Source organism: Plectropomus leopardus, chromosome 10 (assembly GCF_008729295.1).
Source record: "Plectropomus leopardus isolate mb chromosome 10, YSFRI_Pleo_2.0, whole genome shotgun sequence".
In the NCBI taxonomy this organism is placed as follows: Eukaryota; Metazoa; Chordata; class Actinopteri; order Perciformes; family Serranidae; genus Plectropomus; species Plectropomus leopardus.
In genome coordinates this window covers 9,092,967-9,113,322 of record NC_056472.1, presented here as the reverse complement: position 1 = coordinate 9,113,322, position 20,356 = coordinate 9,092,967, and the positions used below count along the sequence as shown (strand labels likewise).

Genomic DNA, 20,356 nt, shown 5'->3' with positions numbered 1-20,356 from the left:
TTGCGGCAGCGGTTGATTGTCTGCTTCACATTTTCCTCTTAGCTCACTGCACTGTCTCAGAAAGCAAGATCTCTATTTGGAGTGTTTGGAAAGAACAGACACACATGCACGCACACACACACACACACACACACACACACACACACACACACTTACACACACCACACACACACACACACACACACACACACACACACACACACAGCTGCTTAGGGAAAAGTGCAGCGTCAGGGTCCGTTGAGGGCAGGCTCAAATCATCCTGACAGCTACCTCTCTCTCTCTCTCTCTCTCTCTCTCTCTCTCTCTCTCTCTCTCTCTCTCCCTCTCTCTCCTCTCTCTCTCTCTCTCTTTCTCTCTCTCTCTCTCTCTCCTTCTCCTCTCTCTCCTCTCTCCTCTCCTCCTCTTTCTTCCTGGCTCTCTCCCTCTCCTATCCCCTTCATTCATCTCACCCTTCCTCACCTTCTCCGCCCCCTCCCCTCTGCCCAATGGACCCCTCTATCATCTTTCATCTGCTCTTGCGCCTTCCTCCGTCCCACCTTCTTTTCCCTCCGCCTCCCCGCGCGTCTCTTTCTCCATCACCTCTCCTCTCCTCCTGTCTTCTGTCCTCCTCTTATTCAGTCTCTACCCCCATCTAAAATCCTCCCTTCCCTCCTTCACATCTCCTCATCCTTCTGCAGCGTGCCAATCTTTTATAGGCCAAATCATTATTCAGTATCGCATATGAGAAAACACAGACGGAGAGCCAAATGCCACACTCCTCTTTCCTCTCTTATTTTCTCATCTCCCTCTTCTTCCCTTGTCTCCCTCTTTAAAATGCATATATTCTCCTCTCTTTATCATTTATAGACTTTTCTCTCCTCAGCCTATATCTGTCTTCATCCTCTTTCATCCTCCAGCTTCTGTCTATCCATCACTTAAATCCCCTTTTTCTATATGAACGTCTCTTATTCTCATCCTCTCCACATTCCCCACCCTCTCTGGTCTTCCCTTACCTCAAATCACACCAGAGTCAAATGCCGTCTGTAATATTGAAGGAGTAAAACACACAAACACACCTACATACAGTGTAAGGCCCACATGCAGAAACAAGAACACAAGAGGCACAAGCATTGTTTAAGCTCTCAAATAAACTCGCATACAGAGAAAGAACAACAGGCAGACAGGCACGTAGGCAGCTTCACGGTTATGTGGCTTACACAATAAGTGTGGAGTAAAGCAGTGAGTTAAGAAGTGATTTATATGACAGAGAAGCTGCAGTCAACGATAATGGTTTCACTAATGATTTAGACCTTGTCTTTGTACTCTGCCTCAATCAATCTTTTAACTTCATGCGAGGTCTATTTCTTCTCTTCTCTTCTCTTCTCTTCTCTTCTCTTCTCTTCTCTTCTCTTCTCTTCTCTTCTCTTCTCTTCTCTTCTCTTCTCTTCTCTTCTCTTCTCTTCTCTTCTCTTCTCTTCTCATGTAATCTTAAAGGGACAGTTCACCCCAACATCAAGTATACATATTTTTCCTCTTACCTGTAGTGCTAAGATTGTTTTGATGTGAGTTGTGGAGTGTTGGAAATATTAGCTGGAGAGATGTCTGACTTTTCTTGATTGTAATGGAACTACATTGCACTCGGCTTGTGATGCTCAAAGCATAAAAAAAAAAACATTTTTGAAAATCTCAACAGAAATGTTTTATGACCTGGTTAGTCAAGCAAACCATAGACTTTGTTGTAAGTAGTTTCATGTAGGAACTATTTTATTTCTACCAAACTACACCCATGTAACATATTAACACACAGAAGGAGGCATGCATCTACTCACAGATGAGAGGCTTGCAAGAGGTAAATATGAATGGAGTCCTCCTCGTAAGTGTCAAATAAATGTAGTGGAGTAAAAAGTACAATATTTGCCTCTGAATTCTAGTGGAGCAGAGGTATAATGTAGCATAAAATAGAAATACTCAAGTAAAGTACAAGTACCTCAGAATTGTATATAAGCACAGTACCTAAATTAATAGACTTAGCGACGTTTCACTACTGTGTAAAACACTGTAAATGCATTTTGATATATACCCTGGACTACTTGATCGTATGCTTACATATATAGACACACCTGAGCGGCAGGCGGGTGTCCCGGGGACATGACCGAGAGAAGAGCAAAAGGTAGAGTGATGTGATGTGACACTGGCCTCAGGGCAGAAAGGAAAAAAGAGAATGTTGGAGGGAGAGATGAAGAGACTATTTGACAGAGAGAGGAAGAGAGTGGAAGCAGCATTTGGTGTGACAGTGGATGTTTGGTTACCAGCTGTGGGCATTTAGCAGCTGCCTGCATGTTTGAATTAACATCACAGCGACTCTACCAGCAGGAGAGCCGGGCGTCCAGACAAGCATCCCAGCACAGAGCTGGAAGACAATGTTATTGGGAAGCTACAGAAGGAAGTGAACACCTTGGGACCCAGATGTGCGGCACAACAAATAGTTTTTAATCAATCAAAATTCTGCACCAGGCAAACTTTTAGGCACATAACAGAGATGCATAAAGATGTATGCACCTACAGTTGTGATCAGGGAGAGATATCTTGCTGCTGTTAGGAAACGTAAATCAGAGTTTAATCACTTGTATGCCATAACTTTTAACAGCAATTTCTTTCTCAAACAAATAAAACTTACCCGAAAGTACAAATCTTCACTTAAAGTTTATGCTTAAGCTGTGGAAGTAACTGTCTGTGAGATTAAATAGGTCTGACTGGTTGCCAACAAGAACTATTAGGCTTTGCTCCGTTTTTGTGGTTGATAGTTAAGTCAGGCAGGCATTTCATTGTGTTCTTCCAATTCAACCGCAGAGATAAATCAGCAGTGATGTGGAGCTTTAATCAACTTGAGGTGCAGTTTGTTTCTCCAAGCCCAGAGTGCATGAACTCTAGACACTTCCACACTATCGGAAGTTATAAAAAGGCAGCCTCTGCTGCATAAAACACGTCCAGTGTAATCAACGCCATGCCTCGCCCCGTTTACCAAAAGACCTGGGCTGGATCCAAAATCGCTCCCTCCTTCACTGCTTTTTGGACGATAGACACTCAATACTTTACTCAACAGTGAGCAGTAAATAGAGATTTCTGACAGTTGGTATTTATCATTAACCTTAACATCAACTAATCACAGCACATTGCACCTTTGGGGATTGTAAGAACATACTGTAAAACACATACAACACATTCTCATTGCAACTCATCAAATAATGCTGCTTGATCATACTGTTTACGTCTACATATGATGCTCTAGGTAACCCTCTTCGTCTGTTGTTGATGTTTTGGGAGGGCATGTCAGTCAGTCATTGTCTTTAAATGTACAGTTTCTGCTCATAAGATGCATTCGGTTTTTTGCAAAATAAACTTAAACAGCAACAATGATCTTAAAACACTTCTTCACTTCTTATTTATGTTTATTTCCTTGTGCAACACAAGCATGTGGTTAAATTTAGACGCAAAAAAAAACAAAAAAACTATCATGGTCTGTCAGCCATATTGGATTTTGAAGTTGGGGTTGGTCAGGTTCTTCTAACTTTCTAAGTTTAAAAGCCATCTTCAGGGGGCGTTCCAATTTAAATTTCCAACCGGAATCTTGGAAATTCTGCCGTCCCAGTACACATGGAACGCACCATGACTTTAACACTACCCTGGGGTCACAAGAAAAGGTCTGAAATTTGAAGATTCGTTAAGCTCCAAGGTGGTGATTTAAGGAAATCCACTTTCTCTGTCACACACACACTCAGGTAATGCAGGTAATGATGATAATATCAGTAGTCTGATTTACAGACACTCCCTGCAGCCCTGAAGGTCTGCCTGATCAATGTCTGTTACTGTAATGACTGTGTGTGTGTGTGTGTGTGTGTGTGTGTGTGTGTGTGTACGTGTGCATGCATGTGTGTCCGGCAGAAGTCTCCAGGACAACCAATCGATTCCTCATTATGGCTTTAACACACATTGATCAGGGTCAGTCCTTCAAACACGCACGCACGCACGCACGCACGCACGCACGCACGCACGCACGCACGCACACACACACACACACACTGTCCATCTGTCTGCAGTAATAGGCCTATTACTTGATAACAGTGAAGTCAGTCATCCTCCTCACTCTCTATTAACTGCTTCAGTAACAGACTAACTAGGGCTGCTTTTCCTCTACACAGGTATATGATTATATATTCAGGGTGCGAGTGTATGGGTCATACTCATAAACTAACACGCACCAAATGAAAACACAGAACATTAGTGAGTCCACAGGTCCATGAAAACAAAACAATTTGCTATGATTCACTTACTGTGAATTGCATTGTGTACTCGTTAAAATTAGTGCATTTTTTTGAGTCCATTAAGGAAAAAGAAATTTAGACTGAGGCAAAAGCTATGCTGGCTATATGGCCTCCCAGTTCTTAATTCAGTAGTAATATGCGAGAGGTTCTCTCAGCTGGGATTTTTAGCACTGCCTGTGAACATTAAGAATACCCTTTCAGGCTCTGTGTTTCAAATACTGTATAATGCTTATGAATATGTAGTGTTTGAAATTCTTTGTCTCCAGGGATGTGTATAGTGTATAGGAGAATGAGAAGTAGGAGTAAGTAAGAATCGTTAGCAGCAGCTGCTAAACTAGAGCCTATCATGCCTTATGGGACTGATCAGTGCTGCTGGAAGCATCTTTGAACAGTCAGAGTGCTCGGGTGAATCCAGCAGCTCCATGATTGTTTTTCTAAGCTAACAGTCCATTTGTACTTCCCTGTAAACCAAAATAAATTTTAAGGCATTAGCTTGAATTGTGATAGTCAAATGACTGGAGGAGGAAAGTATGAGTATACTCATAGTTTCAGTTCCTATAAAAATGTTTGAATGTGGCATACCGTTATTCCACTTCTCTTTTGTCTAAATGCGCATGAGCAGATTGTAAATCTAAAAAAAAAAAAAAAAAAAACAGTACAAAATAACAAAAAAAGGAGGAATGAAGACATCTTACCTATTTGTTAGGAAAAATAACACCCAGTAAGAGTTTGTGTATAAACATTCAAATTCCAATAAGTATTACATTAGTATTGAGCTGCAGTTTAATTTATCCTTAGACTTTCCTTTATATGCTTCAAAAAATATGAACGAAGACAACAAAACACCTGTAAAAAGTTTAAATTTAATCATAATACTAATGATTAAAATTTTGTTCTGAAAAGCGTTAGATATATAGTTGTAAAGTGCTTTACAAAAATATGAAATGACAGACAATGAGAAACAAAACAAAAGAAAATAATTAAAAACTGTTTAAAAATTACACAAAATGGGACAGAGTAACATGCATAAAATAAAACAAATATAATAAATAAAACAATCCATAAAATTAAAATCATGATAATGCCTTTGTATATAAATAGGTTTCGATTTGGACAGTTTTTTTAGGCACTTTTTATGATTGTTATGTTTTAATGGGCTTTCTTGTTTTTTTTTCTTTCTTTTTTTCAACATTGTGAAAACACTAACACACATTACTACAAGTCTGGCCGGCTTTTAGCTCTTGTTATTTTGTGCGTGTCTGCAGACGCTGTGTCTGCTGCTGAAGGCACCCCTGATGTTTGAAAGAAATGTGCAGGTGTAAGAAGACAACTCCCGAGCTGAGAGAGAGAACGTGTGAAAGCTAATTAAGACCAAAGCAGGAGGGAGGAGAAGGAGAGGGAGGGGAGGAGGGGTGGAAGTGCGTCTGTATCCAAACCTTTTCCTTGGTTCACATCAGACAGGCTTTTGAGAGCTTTCTCGCTCATGAAACACCTCTACCCCCAAAACAAACACACACACACACACACACACACACACACACACACACACACATACACACACACACGAATCTAATAAGGTTTCATTCAGTTTTAGATCTACTTTCTCACTCTGTGCTTACAATCCTACAAATTATTGTCCTTGTTTACAGCTGTAACCTCTCATGTTACACATTTTGGAACCAACAGTTATTCTTTTTTTTCATAATTTCCTCCAGCATCTCGTACACTGCTTGTTAACGAGGGAATTTCAGGAAAAGTGTGGGAGAAACAAATTCAGACTTTGTGTCATTCCCTTTGGCAAGTCTCAGAAAATCACTGATTGGCTGCAGTGAAATATATTGGGGGAGAGGAGAGAGAGAGAGACAGAGAGATGATGGGATTAAACGATGAGATTTGTTAGAAGCTGTGTACCTCCTACACAGAGACAGATTGGACGAAACCTCAAACCCTTCTATAGATCCATCTGAGTGCATGGCTACAGGCTGTGTGTGTGTGCATCAGTGTGTTTACATGTGGGACAGAAAGGCTGTGTGTTTGTGCAGGTCTGTGTGCTGACTTCGAAGTAGCTGTGTTAGAGGCACGGGGCTACGGGGAGGGAGGAAGGGATGGAGGGACACCTGTCTCTGTCTGTCTGAGGGGAGGAGTTGGCAGGGTGAATGCAGTGTCATGTTCTCTCACTGACTGCGTCCACACAGTGCCAGCTGAATATGAAATCTCTCCGTTTTGCCACACCTGAAAACAGAGCTTCACAACAGCCTACAGTATGGATGAATCTGCAAAAGAAAAAAAAAGCTTGTTGTAGTGTGGACAAGGAGAAAATAAGCTTTGGAAAACCTTTATGTAGGGCTTCTCAGGCTCTGTCAGAGGACATCATCAGGTTTTTATTCACACATGCAAGTTTTTTGAAAACTGGCACAGGAAAATGCAAGTTTATGTGTTCTTCTATGGAGAAAAACAGAAGGTGGCACTAATTCTTGAGTGCATGAGAAGAGGGTGCAAGAGATGACGTGATTAAAAGAACGTCAGTTGAAGCTCAGACAAAGGAGAACAATGTATGACTAACAACGCTGAACAATAGAAATCAAGAGATTTGAATAGTCTTTTAGCAGTCTCCTCATTGGCCCACACATGCCTGATGTTTCGTCTGCCGCCATTTCTGTAGGTCATCATTTATTCACTGAATCTGTTTCCTTTGCATTTACCATTCATTTTGTATTGATACACTAACTTTTCCAATTCCTCCAAATATAAAAACTTTTTTTGTTATATTATTTTTTTTATATTTCCAATCAAGTTTTTGAATGAAAAATGTGCACACAAACTGATGTAACTGTAAAGTTAAGCTCTTAACTCCCTGTCAGCTCTAACTTTGACTCTATTACAATACAGCAAAAATGATGATTGAGAGCAGAAGGGGACAAAATGGATTCAACCAGCCGAGACTCAACAGTAACTGAGCTGTCTGTCTCACTCCTCATTTGAATTCAGCTGTGATACAGAATCTTACTGGTTTACAAAATAAATGAGACAAAGAAGAGATTTAACCCTTACCATGACATGCAAGGCTGAGGGTCGGCCATTTGTTTGGTGAGTGTTTGTCGCCCTAGTTTTTGCGTTGTTTCCTGCACTGTTGGCATTCGTCAGCCCTTGTGAGATCGAAACAAACCAATATTAATTAAGTTTATTTTTTTTAGCCATTTAGCTCTTTAGCAGAAATGGGTCACAGTTGTTTGTGTAATTGTTTACTAAAATGCAGTAAATACTTTCCATTCATCCAACTTTAGATTATGCTGTTTATGTGCTAACTGGCTAACTAGCATCTTGAATACGTCCTGTCAGTCCTCCAGTTTCCCTTTTTTATCTATCTATCTATCTATATATCTATCTATCTGTCTATCTATCTATCCCATCCTCCATTTTCTCTCTCAGTGATTTAATAAATGGTAGCTTAAAATTCAAATATTCACAAAATTCTAACATCCTCTCTCCTCCCCATCTCTGCCTCCTCTGTCTCACCCACACATTGGCTCTTGGCCACTGGTTATGTGCCTGACAGCACATTAGAGAGAGCTAGAGAGGGAAAGGGGACAGAGAGAGAAAAGGAAGAAGTCAAAGAACGAGTGTTGAAAAGTAAAACACCAAAAAATAATTAGGGAAGGAGTGAGCCAGGAAAAGGAAGAAAAAGAGATCTTGTCAGGATACGAGTAGCCGTTAAACAAAGTTGTCATTTCACAAAAGAGGAGGAGGAAACTGTCGCTGGGATGAGGCGTTCTCTTGGGAAAATATGACAGGAACTGTGACACGTACACATGCGTGCGCACACATGCACACAGATGCACACACACATGCTCACGGCGCAGTGACAGCTTGCATCATAACTGGTGTTAGTTCCACGCAAAGGAGACACAAAGCATGATGGGAGAGTGGGAGGTGTATGACCCTCATTATGTCGGGAGCTTGCTCACCTGTCAGAAAACACACACATACACAAAAACACACCACAGACATGAATTTCAGGCACATACATTGTGAGAGCCAGAGCAACACACATCACAATGTGTCTGTGCACAATAGAGATCTCATCTGTGGACTTGGCAGCCTCTAAAAGCTAGAAGGGCTCTGTAGTGTTGAATCTGTGCCCATTGTCTGCGATTTCTTCATTTCTTATTGTTACAAGACGAGAGGTAATAAGACGAATGTGCACACACACATATACACACACACACACACACACACGCACATTTGATAACTGTGTCACTCTGACAGCTGGAGTAATACAGGATCACAATGAAAGACAAAAATATCTACCACATATTTAATCCTGTCCATGTCAGCCCAAGTCAAGTCATGTGAAACCAAATTTGTGTATGTGTAAAGGTGGATTTGTAGTTGTGTGTCAGCTCTATGCAGACCTGACGTTGTAGCCTATGCAAGAGGCCTACGCCATTGTGTGCATTTATACTTGTGCAGTGGTGTGTCTGTGTTGCTCTGCAGTTACACCTCCAAAATGTGAGATGGCCGTAGGGTTGTAAGATTTGATTAATTCAAAACACACATTAAACATAGCCTAAAGCAACCATATTAAACACAGGTACACAAATTGGCCTCATTATAATTTGCAAGATTCAGAGAAGGAACACTTATCTTTTGCTAAACACATTTTCCCCACATATGCAACATGCTAATGTTATTAGCACAAGCCTAGAACATTTTACATTGAAGCCACGAATAACAGCAACATTTAACAAAGGTAATGTCACAACATTTGGCTAAATTATAACTCAAAAGATTCACCAACAACACAGTTGTCTTTACTATACACTTTTTCTCCATATATAAAACATGCTAATGTTATTAGCACAAACCCATGACATTTTACATCAGCTAGCAGAGGTTTCCTCTGCTCATGAACTCATGAAGAGATAAATCACACACAAGACTTAAAATAATATTTTGAAGGGGCTTTACTGTCTTCACATTTATTGCTTTTTTTGTGGTTCCTCAAATTGAAACCATTGAACTTTAAGGCTTTTGAAACTTTTGGCTAAGGGTTTGGTTAAGTATACTTGGTAATACATTAATATAGGTCATCTTAAGTTCCAATACGAGTGTTTATGTGTGTGTGTATGTGTTTTGGCTTCTGGGTCCAGGAATGATAGTTCACATGACTGTAGATGCATGCTATCAAATAGTGAAAAGATTAACACCTCTTTTATATTTGTGTATCTTGTGTGTGTACAATAGCAACAACCACCATGTGTGGTGCTTCTGTCATCCTGTGCCACCTTTAACTTCTGTTGACCTACTGACAAAGCTTTCTGTTGCTTGTTTATGATATGTTTGAAAAGTAAATTAATATTAAAGCTTTCTTCTTAAACTGTATGGAATTTGCAGGGTATGTTGGGTTCCATTGATGTTGATGCATATTTATTTGGTTACCATAGAGAAATGTGGCAAGCTCAATATTGAAACAATTAGAGACACTGTGATCAGAACTGATCGATATGATGAATGTTGGTATGCAAATGAAATCCAGCGATAAGAGAAACCTTATTTCATTGACAATTCACTCAACTCAAGAGTCAAACTTTATGTCTTCTGTCATGTTAGGTTGCTCAAGGAATCTCCCTCCAGGAAGCTATTTTAGAGGCAGGCAGGTGTGTCTTTGGTATCCAGACACAGAGGCAACACTCCTGCTGGGGGTCTGGAGACAGGTCTTTACATTTGTGGTCAGAAAACATCAAAGAATTGGGAATAAAAATAGATTTCAAGTCAGAATGTTCCCTTCATGGTTGAAACGAAATGTCCCATGCAGCATGTCTGTCTGTATTTCTGGTTAAATTTTGATTGGATTGTGCCTCTTTTAATTTTTTTTGTTTGTATAAAAATTACAAAGAACTATAAAGAAATTGCAACCCTTGATTTGATATGACAGAAACATTGTCACTTTTCACAATTCTAGTTATTGATATTTCCCATTAACTTGTGTTTAGCCTTTGAGGAATCCTTATTAATCATAATCCCTCTGTTCCTTCATTTAATTCTGACATGATTAGTCATATTTCAGCACAGTCTTTGTATGAACTGTGTAATAGTCGGCAAAAAGTCAGAAATATTTCTAAGGGAAGATGAAGAAAATGCTGAAGTGACCTGAATCTGTAACTGTAGAAAGTGGAAAATGTGAATTTCTCTTAGAACTGCCTGAGTTACAGACGTTATTGAGTTAGATGTAAACGAGTCATTTGTTCCAGATTACTCAGTTTCTAGCATCAAAGGCTGCAGGGTGCATCCATAGTTCACAAGGCTCACACACTCTGACTTTGACCCCATGTGTAACATTAAGCAAAAGACAGCATTGAAAACATGGCATTGCTTTGAAAATATCATGGAATCACTGTGAGAAAATCAAGCACAGAATGAGTTAAATTGGTTGCGTGAGATCAGGAATCAGTTTTGTTTAGTATTTCTCTTTCTTTTATTTGTTTGTATAGGTTGTATTTGTGTTCTGTAGACCATTAAGCCTGTAGCAGCTGGAATATATAATCACTCGATTACAGAGCATTTATTGAATCCCAAAAACGGTTTCTATTTCTATTTTGCCTCATGCAGGTGGTTCTTTTCCTCTGCCGCCATCTGTGAACTGCCGATGTCTTCGGCTGCATTCATTTGAATTGTAATGACACCCATGCTTCTGCTGATAGTAACTGTGCTTTCTCAAGTCCCTCTAGCTACTGATAGATGCAAACAATTTGCTCATTGCTTCCGTTTTGTACCCAAATCCAATGCGATGCCTGCCAGATGAAAAAACTAATAAAGAAAAAATGAAAAAACCTAATAATAGCAGAGGCGAAGCAGCTTGAAAGGATTCAACAATTTCCTCTTCCTCAAATTAAAGTCTTGTCTCCCCTCTTCCACAAAACAACTCATCAGTACATTAATTAAATGTCTGTACATAACACATGTACAGTAGATATTTAACCCTGCAGGTTATTAATGCCCCTGTGGTGTTGCATTTCACTGGGAGTGATATTTGCAATCACTGTTTCCATGAGCTGCAAATGTCAGAATAGTAATAAAATTGTGTAGAGATTTAGTAAAGTGCAGTTAACCCCAATAATGTTTGTAGAAGAGGAGGTTTATAATGATATTTGTTTGTCCTCTGCAGATATGACTATGTAGAGATCCATGATGGGAACTCAGAGTCAGCTGACCTGCTGGGGAAGCACTGCAGCAACATCGCCCCTGCACCAATCATATCGTCAGGGCCCTCACTCCACATCAAGTTCGTATCGGACTACGCCCACCAGGGGGCAGGCTTCTCACTGCGCTACGAAATCTTCAAAACAGGTAAATGGATGCTGCCGCTGTTTTTATGCCTCTGAGCTGAAGAGGCTGTCCATCTGTTGGTCCATTCGATCGTCCGTCCATTTCATTTTTTTGTGCTATGTTTCAAGAAAGCCTTGAGGGAATTCAGATTTGGCACCAAATGTCCCCTTGGACCAACAATGAACTGATTAAATTTCGGTGGTCATAAGTCAAAGGTCATTCTGATGTCATGTCCATCCAAATCTTGTGAAGACGATATCTCAAGAAGCCATTGAGGGATTTCTTGTTGCAAACATCTACTTTGACTTAGCGATGCACTGATTAGATTTTGTAGGTCAAAGACCATTTTATTCTCATGAATATCTCAAGAAGGCATTGAGGGATTTTCCTCAAATTTGGCACAAAGGTTCACTTCGACTTCAGAATGAACTGATCAGAATTTGGTTGTCAAAGGACAAAGGTCACGGTGGCTGTGACCTTACAAAACATGTTTTTGGCCATGACTCAAGAATTAATTAGCTAATTATGACAAAATTTCACACAAATATCTAATATGATATTGTGACAAAGTGATGACGTTTTATATCTGCAAAGTTTAAAGTCAACTCCACATTATAATGTGTTCTGGCCATTATTTAGTATCATGACTCAGGGACAGGAGGGAAGACACTTGGTCAGATACTGAATTGATGACACTTATCTTGGGTGCTCACTTTGAAACTGTGCTGATTGTATAGATCAGTGCTGCTTGGAGGAAATTGTGTGTGACGCATCATTTTTTTACAGACATGGATATAAACTATCATCATTTTTTCTTTTACTTGATACTCTAAAAAAAAGACATTAATTTTGATACAGACAAGGTGATCGTAGCAGGATGGGAAACTCCTCTGGATGGGAAACTGTTCCAAAGATACTGAATACTGCACTGTATATCGTGCAGGAAATGTGTGACAAATCAGGAGTAAATTATTGTTTCAGTTAGTGTGTGTCATAGTGGTGCAGCATCAAGAGGGCATCTTAGATTTTGATATTTCACTCAGTGTTAAGTTGGTGAGGCACTTGAACAATCAGACACAGATAAAAAGTGTGTGTATGCAGAACAATGTCATTTATTCCCTCCATTCTATTGTAGACAGACAACAGAGAGTTGAAAGAAAATAAGGAAAAGAAATTGAGGACAATATGCAGCAAAATTCTCAGGCCAGACTTGAACAGGGAATATTGTGATAGCATGGTGAGCTTTTTAAACCCTTTTAATCCAGGATGCCCCAGTATGTTTTCTTTGTCAAATAAAGCAAGAAAGTCCTGGGAATTTTGAGAATCCAAGACTTACAAGAAGGACCGTATCCCTGTAAATGACATGGGCAGACTTCTCAAAAGTGGACAGAATTGTAGAATGATTGCACCTTTGCAAATAGTCTATTATTAACTGTATTACAAGCTACTCATAGAGGACTCAACATGCTTCATTAGGTGACCAAGCCTGGTTTATCCCCCCAGTGTCATGGGAGACAGAGAGTAAGAGACGAGAGACACAGCAGAGGACCCTTGAGAGCCTTTTAGACTGTCCAGGCGAGACATCTCTCCCCTTCATGGCACTTTGTGTGTATGCATATGTGTGTGTGTGTGTGTGTGTGTGTGTGTGTGTGTGTGTGTGCGCGCTGACATGGCTCTCCTTCACGCTGCCATGGGTCAGCCAAAGCGAGACCAATTGAGATCAAGGGCAAGTGAGACAGAGGGGCGCATAGTGTTGGCCCCACAGCCATCTTGTCCCGTTCCCCCTGAAAGCATTCCACACATGCCCGCTTAATTGAGTCCTGAGCCCTGTTCCCCTGGGATACACACACGCACACACACGCACAGAGGGCTGAGGTTACTAACACAACACGTGCGGATGTCGGTGTTTCTCACTTGCTGGCACCAGTCTGTTGGGATTTCGTGTATGTGTGTTTGCGTGTGTTTTGCGCCTGACACAGTCCACCTGATGGACTTAAAAACAACAAGGGTGTCAGTGTTCACACCCTCGCACCCTAAGGAGAGGAAGAAAGAGAGACAAAGAGAGATTTGTGAATCAGTGAATTGATTTAGGATGTATGACTTTCTAAAATGTACCAAACTAAAAACATGAAACGCTGTTAGGGCAGTTTCATGGGAAACATTTAGATGAAGTCTCTATGTTTACAGTTGCTGTTATAGGAAGATATTCATAAACATTCACTTCAAAGTTTCAGAAGAACATTAACTGTGATTAACCCTTTAAAAACTTGGCCTGAATTTTTCAAAAACATGGAAGACAGTAAGTAAGGAAAGAAGACATTACCCCAAACTTAGCAAGAAATCTATAAAAAGTACAAGAACATTACCTGAAAATTAGTTTTTAAAAAAACAGAACAAACAAAAAGGTGCTTAAAATTATAATATTTTGGTAACAGAATTTTAAATTTGTAATTTTGATAATTCTGAATATAGTTTTTACCTAGCTTTTTCATTTTTTCCTAAGGCATTTTACCTTAGCTTTTTTTTTTTTTTTTTGGATAAATGCAATAATCTCTTGCAGTTTGTGGAACATTTCATACTAAGTTGCCCATCGCCTGTTTTCCATGTTTTGATTGTGAAGGTGTCTAAAAGGAAGCGCAGCAAAAGTGATATTGCATCAGGTTTCAAAGGGTTTAAACATGAACATAGCCATATTGGACAGAGTTCAAATGATTTCACATGACCACAACTGTTCACTAATTAATTGGCATAATGCCTATTTCAGCAGGATGACCTTTTCTGTACCTTCAATATGGTAAAAATCACTTACAAATTTTCACTTCAAAAAATTCAGTCACTAAGGTTAGAATTCGCTAGGGTTAGGGTTCGGGTTGGGATTAGACATAATAAATAAGCATTTGGTTAAGGCTATAGAACAATAGTAGTTGTGGTTAAAAGAATTGACTCAGTATGAAAATGGAAATGAACAGCGGTCTTCCGCGTTAAAGTCTGACCTTTTGTCGATTCATCCACCCACCCTGACTTCTAGTTGAGGCTAGACAAGGGCTTTGTCCCTTAAATGTAATCTAATTCTGTTTGGAGGCATTCGCTGAAATTATGATTTCTGACACATTTCTTGCTTAGACTGGCTGTATTCAGATTACCATCAACTAAATCAGACTGTTCCATGAACTCTTCATACATTTTCCTGAACAAATTCATACATATCCCAATCAATACCAATGCGCTGAAAGTAGTAAAGTAGGAATAGGTCTTGAGCAGTCCAGGCATACAAGGCAGACTATGAGGTGGACTTTCCGAAGGAGACCAGTATTCGGAATCGTGTGAACTTTGAGCCATTTTGAGGTATTCCCTCACCATATTTCTTTTCCTTAACCTCAGCTCAGTAACTTTATGTTTATTACATACTTTAACGTTAAGGATTCAACATCATTTGTAGAAACCCTAATTGATAGGATATTATATGAACCGTTGTATGAGGATACATTGACTACAAAGATGTACTGGTTATGTACTCTGGTTTGTCTCTGGCTGTGTAATCACGTGTGTATGTAGTTGTATGTGTGTATCCAGCCTTTCTTGGCAGTAATAATGGAGCCATTTGGAACATTCTAGCTGTTGCCATACTGCTAACAAGGTCTTATTATCCTGAAAGGTGCAGCAGCAGAACGTCTGGTTACGTGGGTGACTAGATTTTGTGTGTATGTGTATGTGCTTGTGTTATACATACTGTACGGCCTCCTGGTGAACTGCCTGAATATTGCCGCCTTCCCACCAAACACTTTTGGAATAAACTAGTATGTACCCTAGACATGTAACTAGACATTAGATCAGTTTTGCGTCTCTACCACAGACAGTTGTCATAAATGTAGGAGGGTTTGTTACCAGATTGTAAAAGCCCTTTCACTGCTCCATATAGCTCTCACTGCGATCCCTTTTTACCAACAATGCAGAGGTGCATCTCCACTTCGCTCATTGTCCTCGTAACAGAGTTGCACACTGGCTTTTTCTGGAGGCTGGAATGTCAAGAGTCTCCGTAGTAATCAATGGAGAATTTCAAAATAGCAGATTTCTGTTTTTTGCACTTAGTCCGTACTGAGCAAGAGTGACGATTTTCTTTTGACCAGTAAGTGGCTCTAGCTCCACCTCTTACTATTGGATCATTTTGCTAGGTACCTCAACAGAGGTCTTTGACATGGGACAATCTCTCTTACTGTCCCATGTTTCTATCATAGATAATTTTTTCTCCTCTTGATTCCTTTATCCCCTTGTCTGGACATTTCGAAGGGTGGGTCTCTGCCACAATGTCTGTGTCTGGGGCCTGTGTTTTGGAGTAATGAGAATGTGTGTGTGTGTGTGTGTGTGTGCGTGCGTGCATATGCGTGCTTGCGTGCTTGTTGGTGGAGATTGTCCCCCACTCTCTGGGTGTCCTAATTACTGGACCCCTCAAAGATTAACAGTGTAATCAGTCTGGAAATGGCACACATAGACACATATCTACAATGAAAAACATGCACCAAAATTACAAAAGCATGCATTTGATTTCTGTCATATTACAGTTACATTTGCATAACGTACAGTGCACATATACAGCTTATAAATCTAGACATATAATGCTTTGATACAAACATGCACATGAACAAAGACTTGTGCATGCATGCTAGCAGACATCAAAATTAAGGGCAAACACAAAAAATACTTGAAGACAAAAACATACACACGCCACACTTGTTTTTGTTTACAACTCTGTCACTATGGATACTGTAGTAAAATTCTAGCCAATGGGAACACAGCCACCAGAGTGTGGCGACCAATCGACATTCACTGTCTAGGCAGTGTGCCCCCAGCTGTTATCGTGACCCAGAACTCTCCAGACACACACAGACATGTATGCACGCACTGATGCAGGCTGGACGGTTACTCATAAATGCGGGGCAACTTGCATGTCTGCACGCACATGCTTACTCACAACACACACACATGCACACGCACACGTGCGCACACACACACACACACACACACACACACACACACACACACGCACATGCACGCGTTTTTACCTATTCTTGTCACTTAGGGGGACAATTGATTGACTTAAATTAATTTCTTGGACACTTATCCAAACCTCAACCTTTACCCCTGTATGGCTAACCCCAACCCTTATACAGAACCAAATCTTGACCTTAAATTTTACAGGTTTACCTTGTTGGAACCTGCTTTTGATGTAAATGAGAAGTGAGTCCCCATAGCACTACTGTGTGAACAGATTTTTGTGAGTAATCCACACACACAGACACACACACACTCATCAGGCGGTGTAATGTGGAGGCCATCGTGACAATCCTTCCAATAACTGCTGTTGTTTACATTCAACCAAATACCTTCAGGCACTTCCTCTCTGCCTCTGTCTGACTACCCATCAAGCCAGTTTATTACACCATCTAACCAATCAAATCGCTCGCTCCTCCCAACTCTGGCTTTCATTGAGGAAAAGTGGATCCAGATTGGACCCAGTGAGGAGCGAAAGGTGCTCTGTGGTAGGGCCGATGCAACAGACAGCATTAGTATGATTGCCCTCAAAATGACCAGTAAAAACAAAACTAAAATAGAAATGTAACTGCTTTATTGGTCTGCAGTGCAGTGTCATTTTGAAACATAGTCCAAATAGTGGCTTTGTATAGAGTGCTGTTTGCGGGATATTTTTCACTCTGCCACCTAATGGTGGAGATTTTATAATAAATATTCATTGAAATGGAGGACCACCTCTTCGAAATAACCCACTTCTTTCAACATTTACGTTATTTTAAAAAAACATCTGAAAAGGACTCTAATTTGCAAAGACTCATAGCACTTTATTGAGTCATTTGTATTGCATTTTACTTTGTGAATAAAACCTTTTGTACTATTTATCAAAGTTTTATTGCAGCTTAGTTTTTAAATTTGATCAGTTTTTTTTAATTTTTACAAATGATTATAGTTATCTAATAGGGAAGGTATCTGCATAAGTTATTTTTGGCTTCTAACCTCCCCTGCTCAGAGTTTGAACTTTATAATTATCGTTTCTGTCTTTTCTATACATATGTATTTGCAAATAAAACTAAACAAACAAAACTAAACAAATAGTGTGAATTATGTGATGCAAAAGACATTGTTTTTATTTCCCCTGGAAAAGATTTGTTTACATGTTTCTAAATATTAGAATAAAGCCAACTTGAGTTATGTGTTCCAAGATGTCAAACTTAAAAATAAATCTAAAAATATTTCCCTGATTTACATCATCAGAGTATTGCTGGGTTGGAGCTTTTAGCAAATTGCATTGGGATAACTGAAGGGGTGGTTGTCTTGTGATAGTTTGATTTCATCCACTAGCGGTAATTTGGTTGAAAAAGGAGTTTATTATGAAGGGAAATCCCTGCTGTGATACAGTGACAGAGGCTGAAATGGAATGTCAGAGGAGTTTCAGCAAAACGAGCCGCTGACTAAAATGACAGATGGAATCAAACCGTACGTATGGAAAAACCAAGCTGTGGTTTAGAACTGTTGAGCTGCGTGTGGGCCTGCGGTGTGCGTGTGTGTGTGTCTGTGTGTGTGTGTGAGTGTGTTTGTTGAGTCTCCTGTGCATGTGTACTGATGTGTATGTGTGTGTGTGTGTGTCTGTGAGTGTGTGTGTGTGTGTGTGTGTGTGTGTGTGTGTGTGTGTGTGTGTGTGTCTGTGAGTGTGTACGTTGAGTCTCCTGTGCATGTGTACTGATGTGTATGTGTGTGTGTGTCTGTGTCTGTGAGTGTGTGTGTACGTTGAGTCTCCTGTGCATGTGTACTGATGTGTGTGTGTGCGTGCGCGCGTTGGAGGGAATAATTGTGGGTTTGATCCGACTAATAGCCCATTGGCATGAAAGACAGTTTGAATGAAAGTAGATGTCTGCTGCATGCCAACTTACCATATACACACACATACACACATGCGCGCACACACACACTGACAGACCTTGTCCCGTCTCCCCGAGATCAGTGAGCCATAAGCTCCAGTGCCAGATCTACCCAGCAACACACACACACACACACACACACACACACACACACACTTCCTCTAACCTTACCCCATAGTGAAACACGTGTTTCTTTCAAACTCATCCAATTCAAACAGATGGGAAGTGAGGAGAAAAGAATAGGAAATGAGACAGTGGGAGGGAAAGGAATGATGGAGCTGTGGAAGATGAAAAGATGCATGGGACGACAGTTAAAAAAAGGAACAGCAGGAGAGAAGAGAGTCAGAAAGATCAGAAGAGAAAAGCAGAGAAGTGGGGAATACACATATTTTTAAAAGAGGGGAGAAATGAATGAGGAGAGAAGTTGAGCGGAACAAAAGTCTTAGAAAACAGACACATGTAGTACAGAGGAGACTACAAGCCATTTTGAATATTTTTAACTAATTTAAAATGTAGTCTTTTTGAATTTGAAAAAGAGCAAGGAGGAGGGAGGAGGTGGAGACAGGCCTGAGAGAGAATTTGGAGAAGGGACAGAGCGGAGAAAGACAGGAGAAAGGAGGGCACAAGTGTTTTTTCGATGTTCATGCACATGAAGTAATGAGAAGGGAATAAAATCGCTGTCGGCAACAGAACTGGTCAGGCGTTCACTCAACACACACACACACACACACACACACACACACACACACACACACACACACACACACACACACACACATGCTCGTATTCACGCAGACCGGGCCTACCCAGCAACTGACGCCGCGGGGGGGCCAGACGCAAGGGGAACCCTGTGAGAGACAGAGTGTGTGTGTGTGTGTGTGGAGTGTGTGTGTGTGTGTGGGTGTGTGTGTGTGTGTGTGTGTGTGAGAGGTCGCTTACACGAGAGAGAAGGTCACAATAACAAGCAAATCAGACTGGAAAGTGGGACAGAAAAACAGACAAACGGGGGTATATCAAGACAATCAGACAATCTGCGTTATACTAAAAATAGATGGTTACAGTGGAAGATGGATGATCACATAGAGTACATTTACAGTGACTTTTTATAAGGCTGATTGTGGTTATGATCATTGTAGGGAAATGGTGTTTACATGAGCCCAGAGAAATGGGGTTTTTCATATGTCCCGTGTAACATGAAAAATGCCTACTAGCAACCCGACAACTGATTACTGCAGTCTGTTTGCACAGGCACCTGAGATCTTTACAAAAACAAAACAGAAATGAGAGATGAGAGCGTCGGGAACATGATTGGTTGTTGATTGTTTGATTGACTGATTTCTTTATTTTATGTCAGGCACACAAACATTTGCCCAACCCTCATGGGTTTACAAGACACCATTGTTGTAGTGATCAATCCAAAGAATGTTATTTTACTACTCCTTTCTTCTGTTCCAGGCCTGACAAATAGTTCTGCCACAAACAAGATACCCCTTGAAATACATAACTTTACAATATATTTTTTTGTAGTCACCCAACCAAAAGATCAGTGAAATTTTAGATTAAGCTTGAGATGATTTAAAATAGAATAAAAGGAGACAGGGAAATCAACATAAATATTCCTGATTACACCCACTTAAGTTTGTTTAAATATGAATGTCCCAAATTTACTATTTTTTTTTTTTTTAGGTGCCTATTCTAACACAGACGCATTCAGACATTCTGCCTGCCTCTGACAGCATCTTTCAGACTGCAGACTGATCGAGTCAGTTCACATCCTGGTGTGACAAAGTAGTCTCCATGGAG

At 40.3% G+C, this 20,356-nt stretch overlaps 1 protein-coding gene across 3 annotated transcripts in view; it reads left to right on the top strand.

Moving 5' to 3' along the window:
* The window catches only part of LOC121949453 (neuropilin-2-like), a 123,781-nt gene that overhangs the window by 24,279 nt on the left and 79,146 nt on the right, over positions 1 to 20,356 (top strand). For all 3 annotated transcript variants that reach the window (XM_042495145.1, XM_042495143.1, XM_042495144.1), the window contains exon 3: positions 11,467 to 11,648. In XM_042495145.1, coding sequence (XP_042351079.1) covers positions 11,467 to 11,648 — 182 coding nt within the window. The remainder of the gene's footprint in view (positions 1 to 11,466; positions 11,649 to 20,356) is intronic.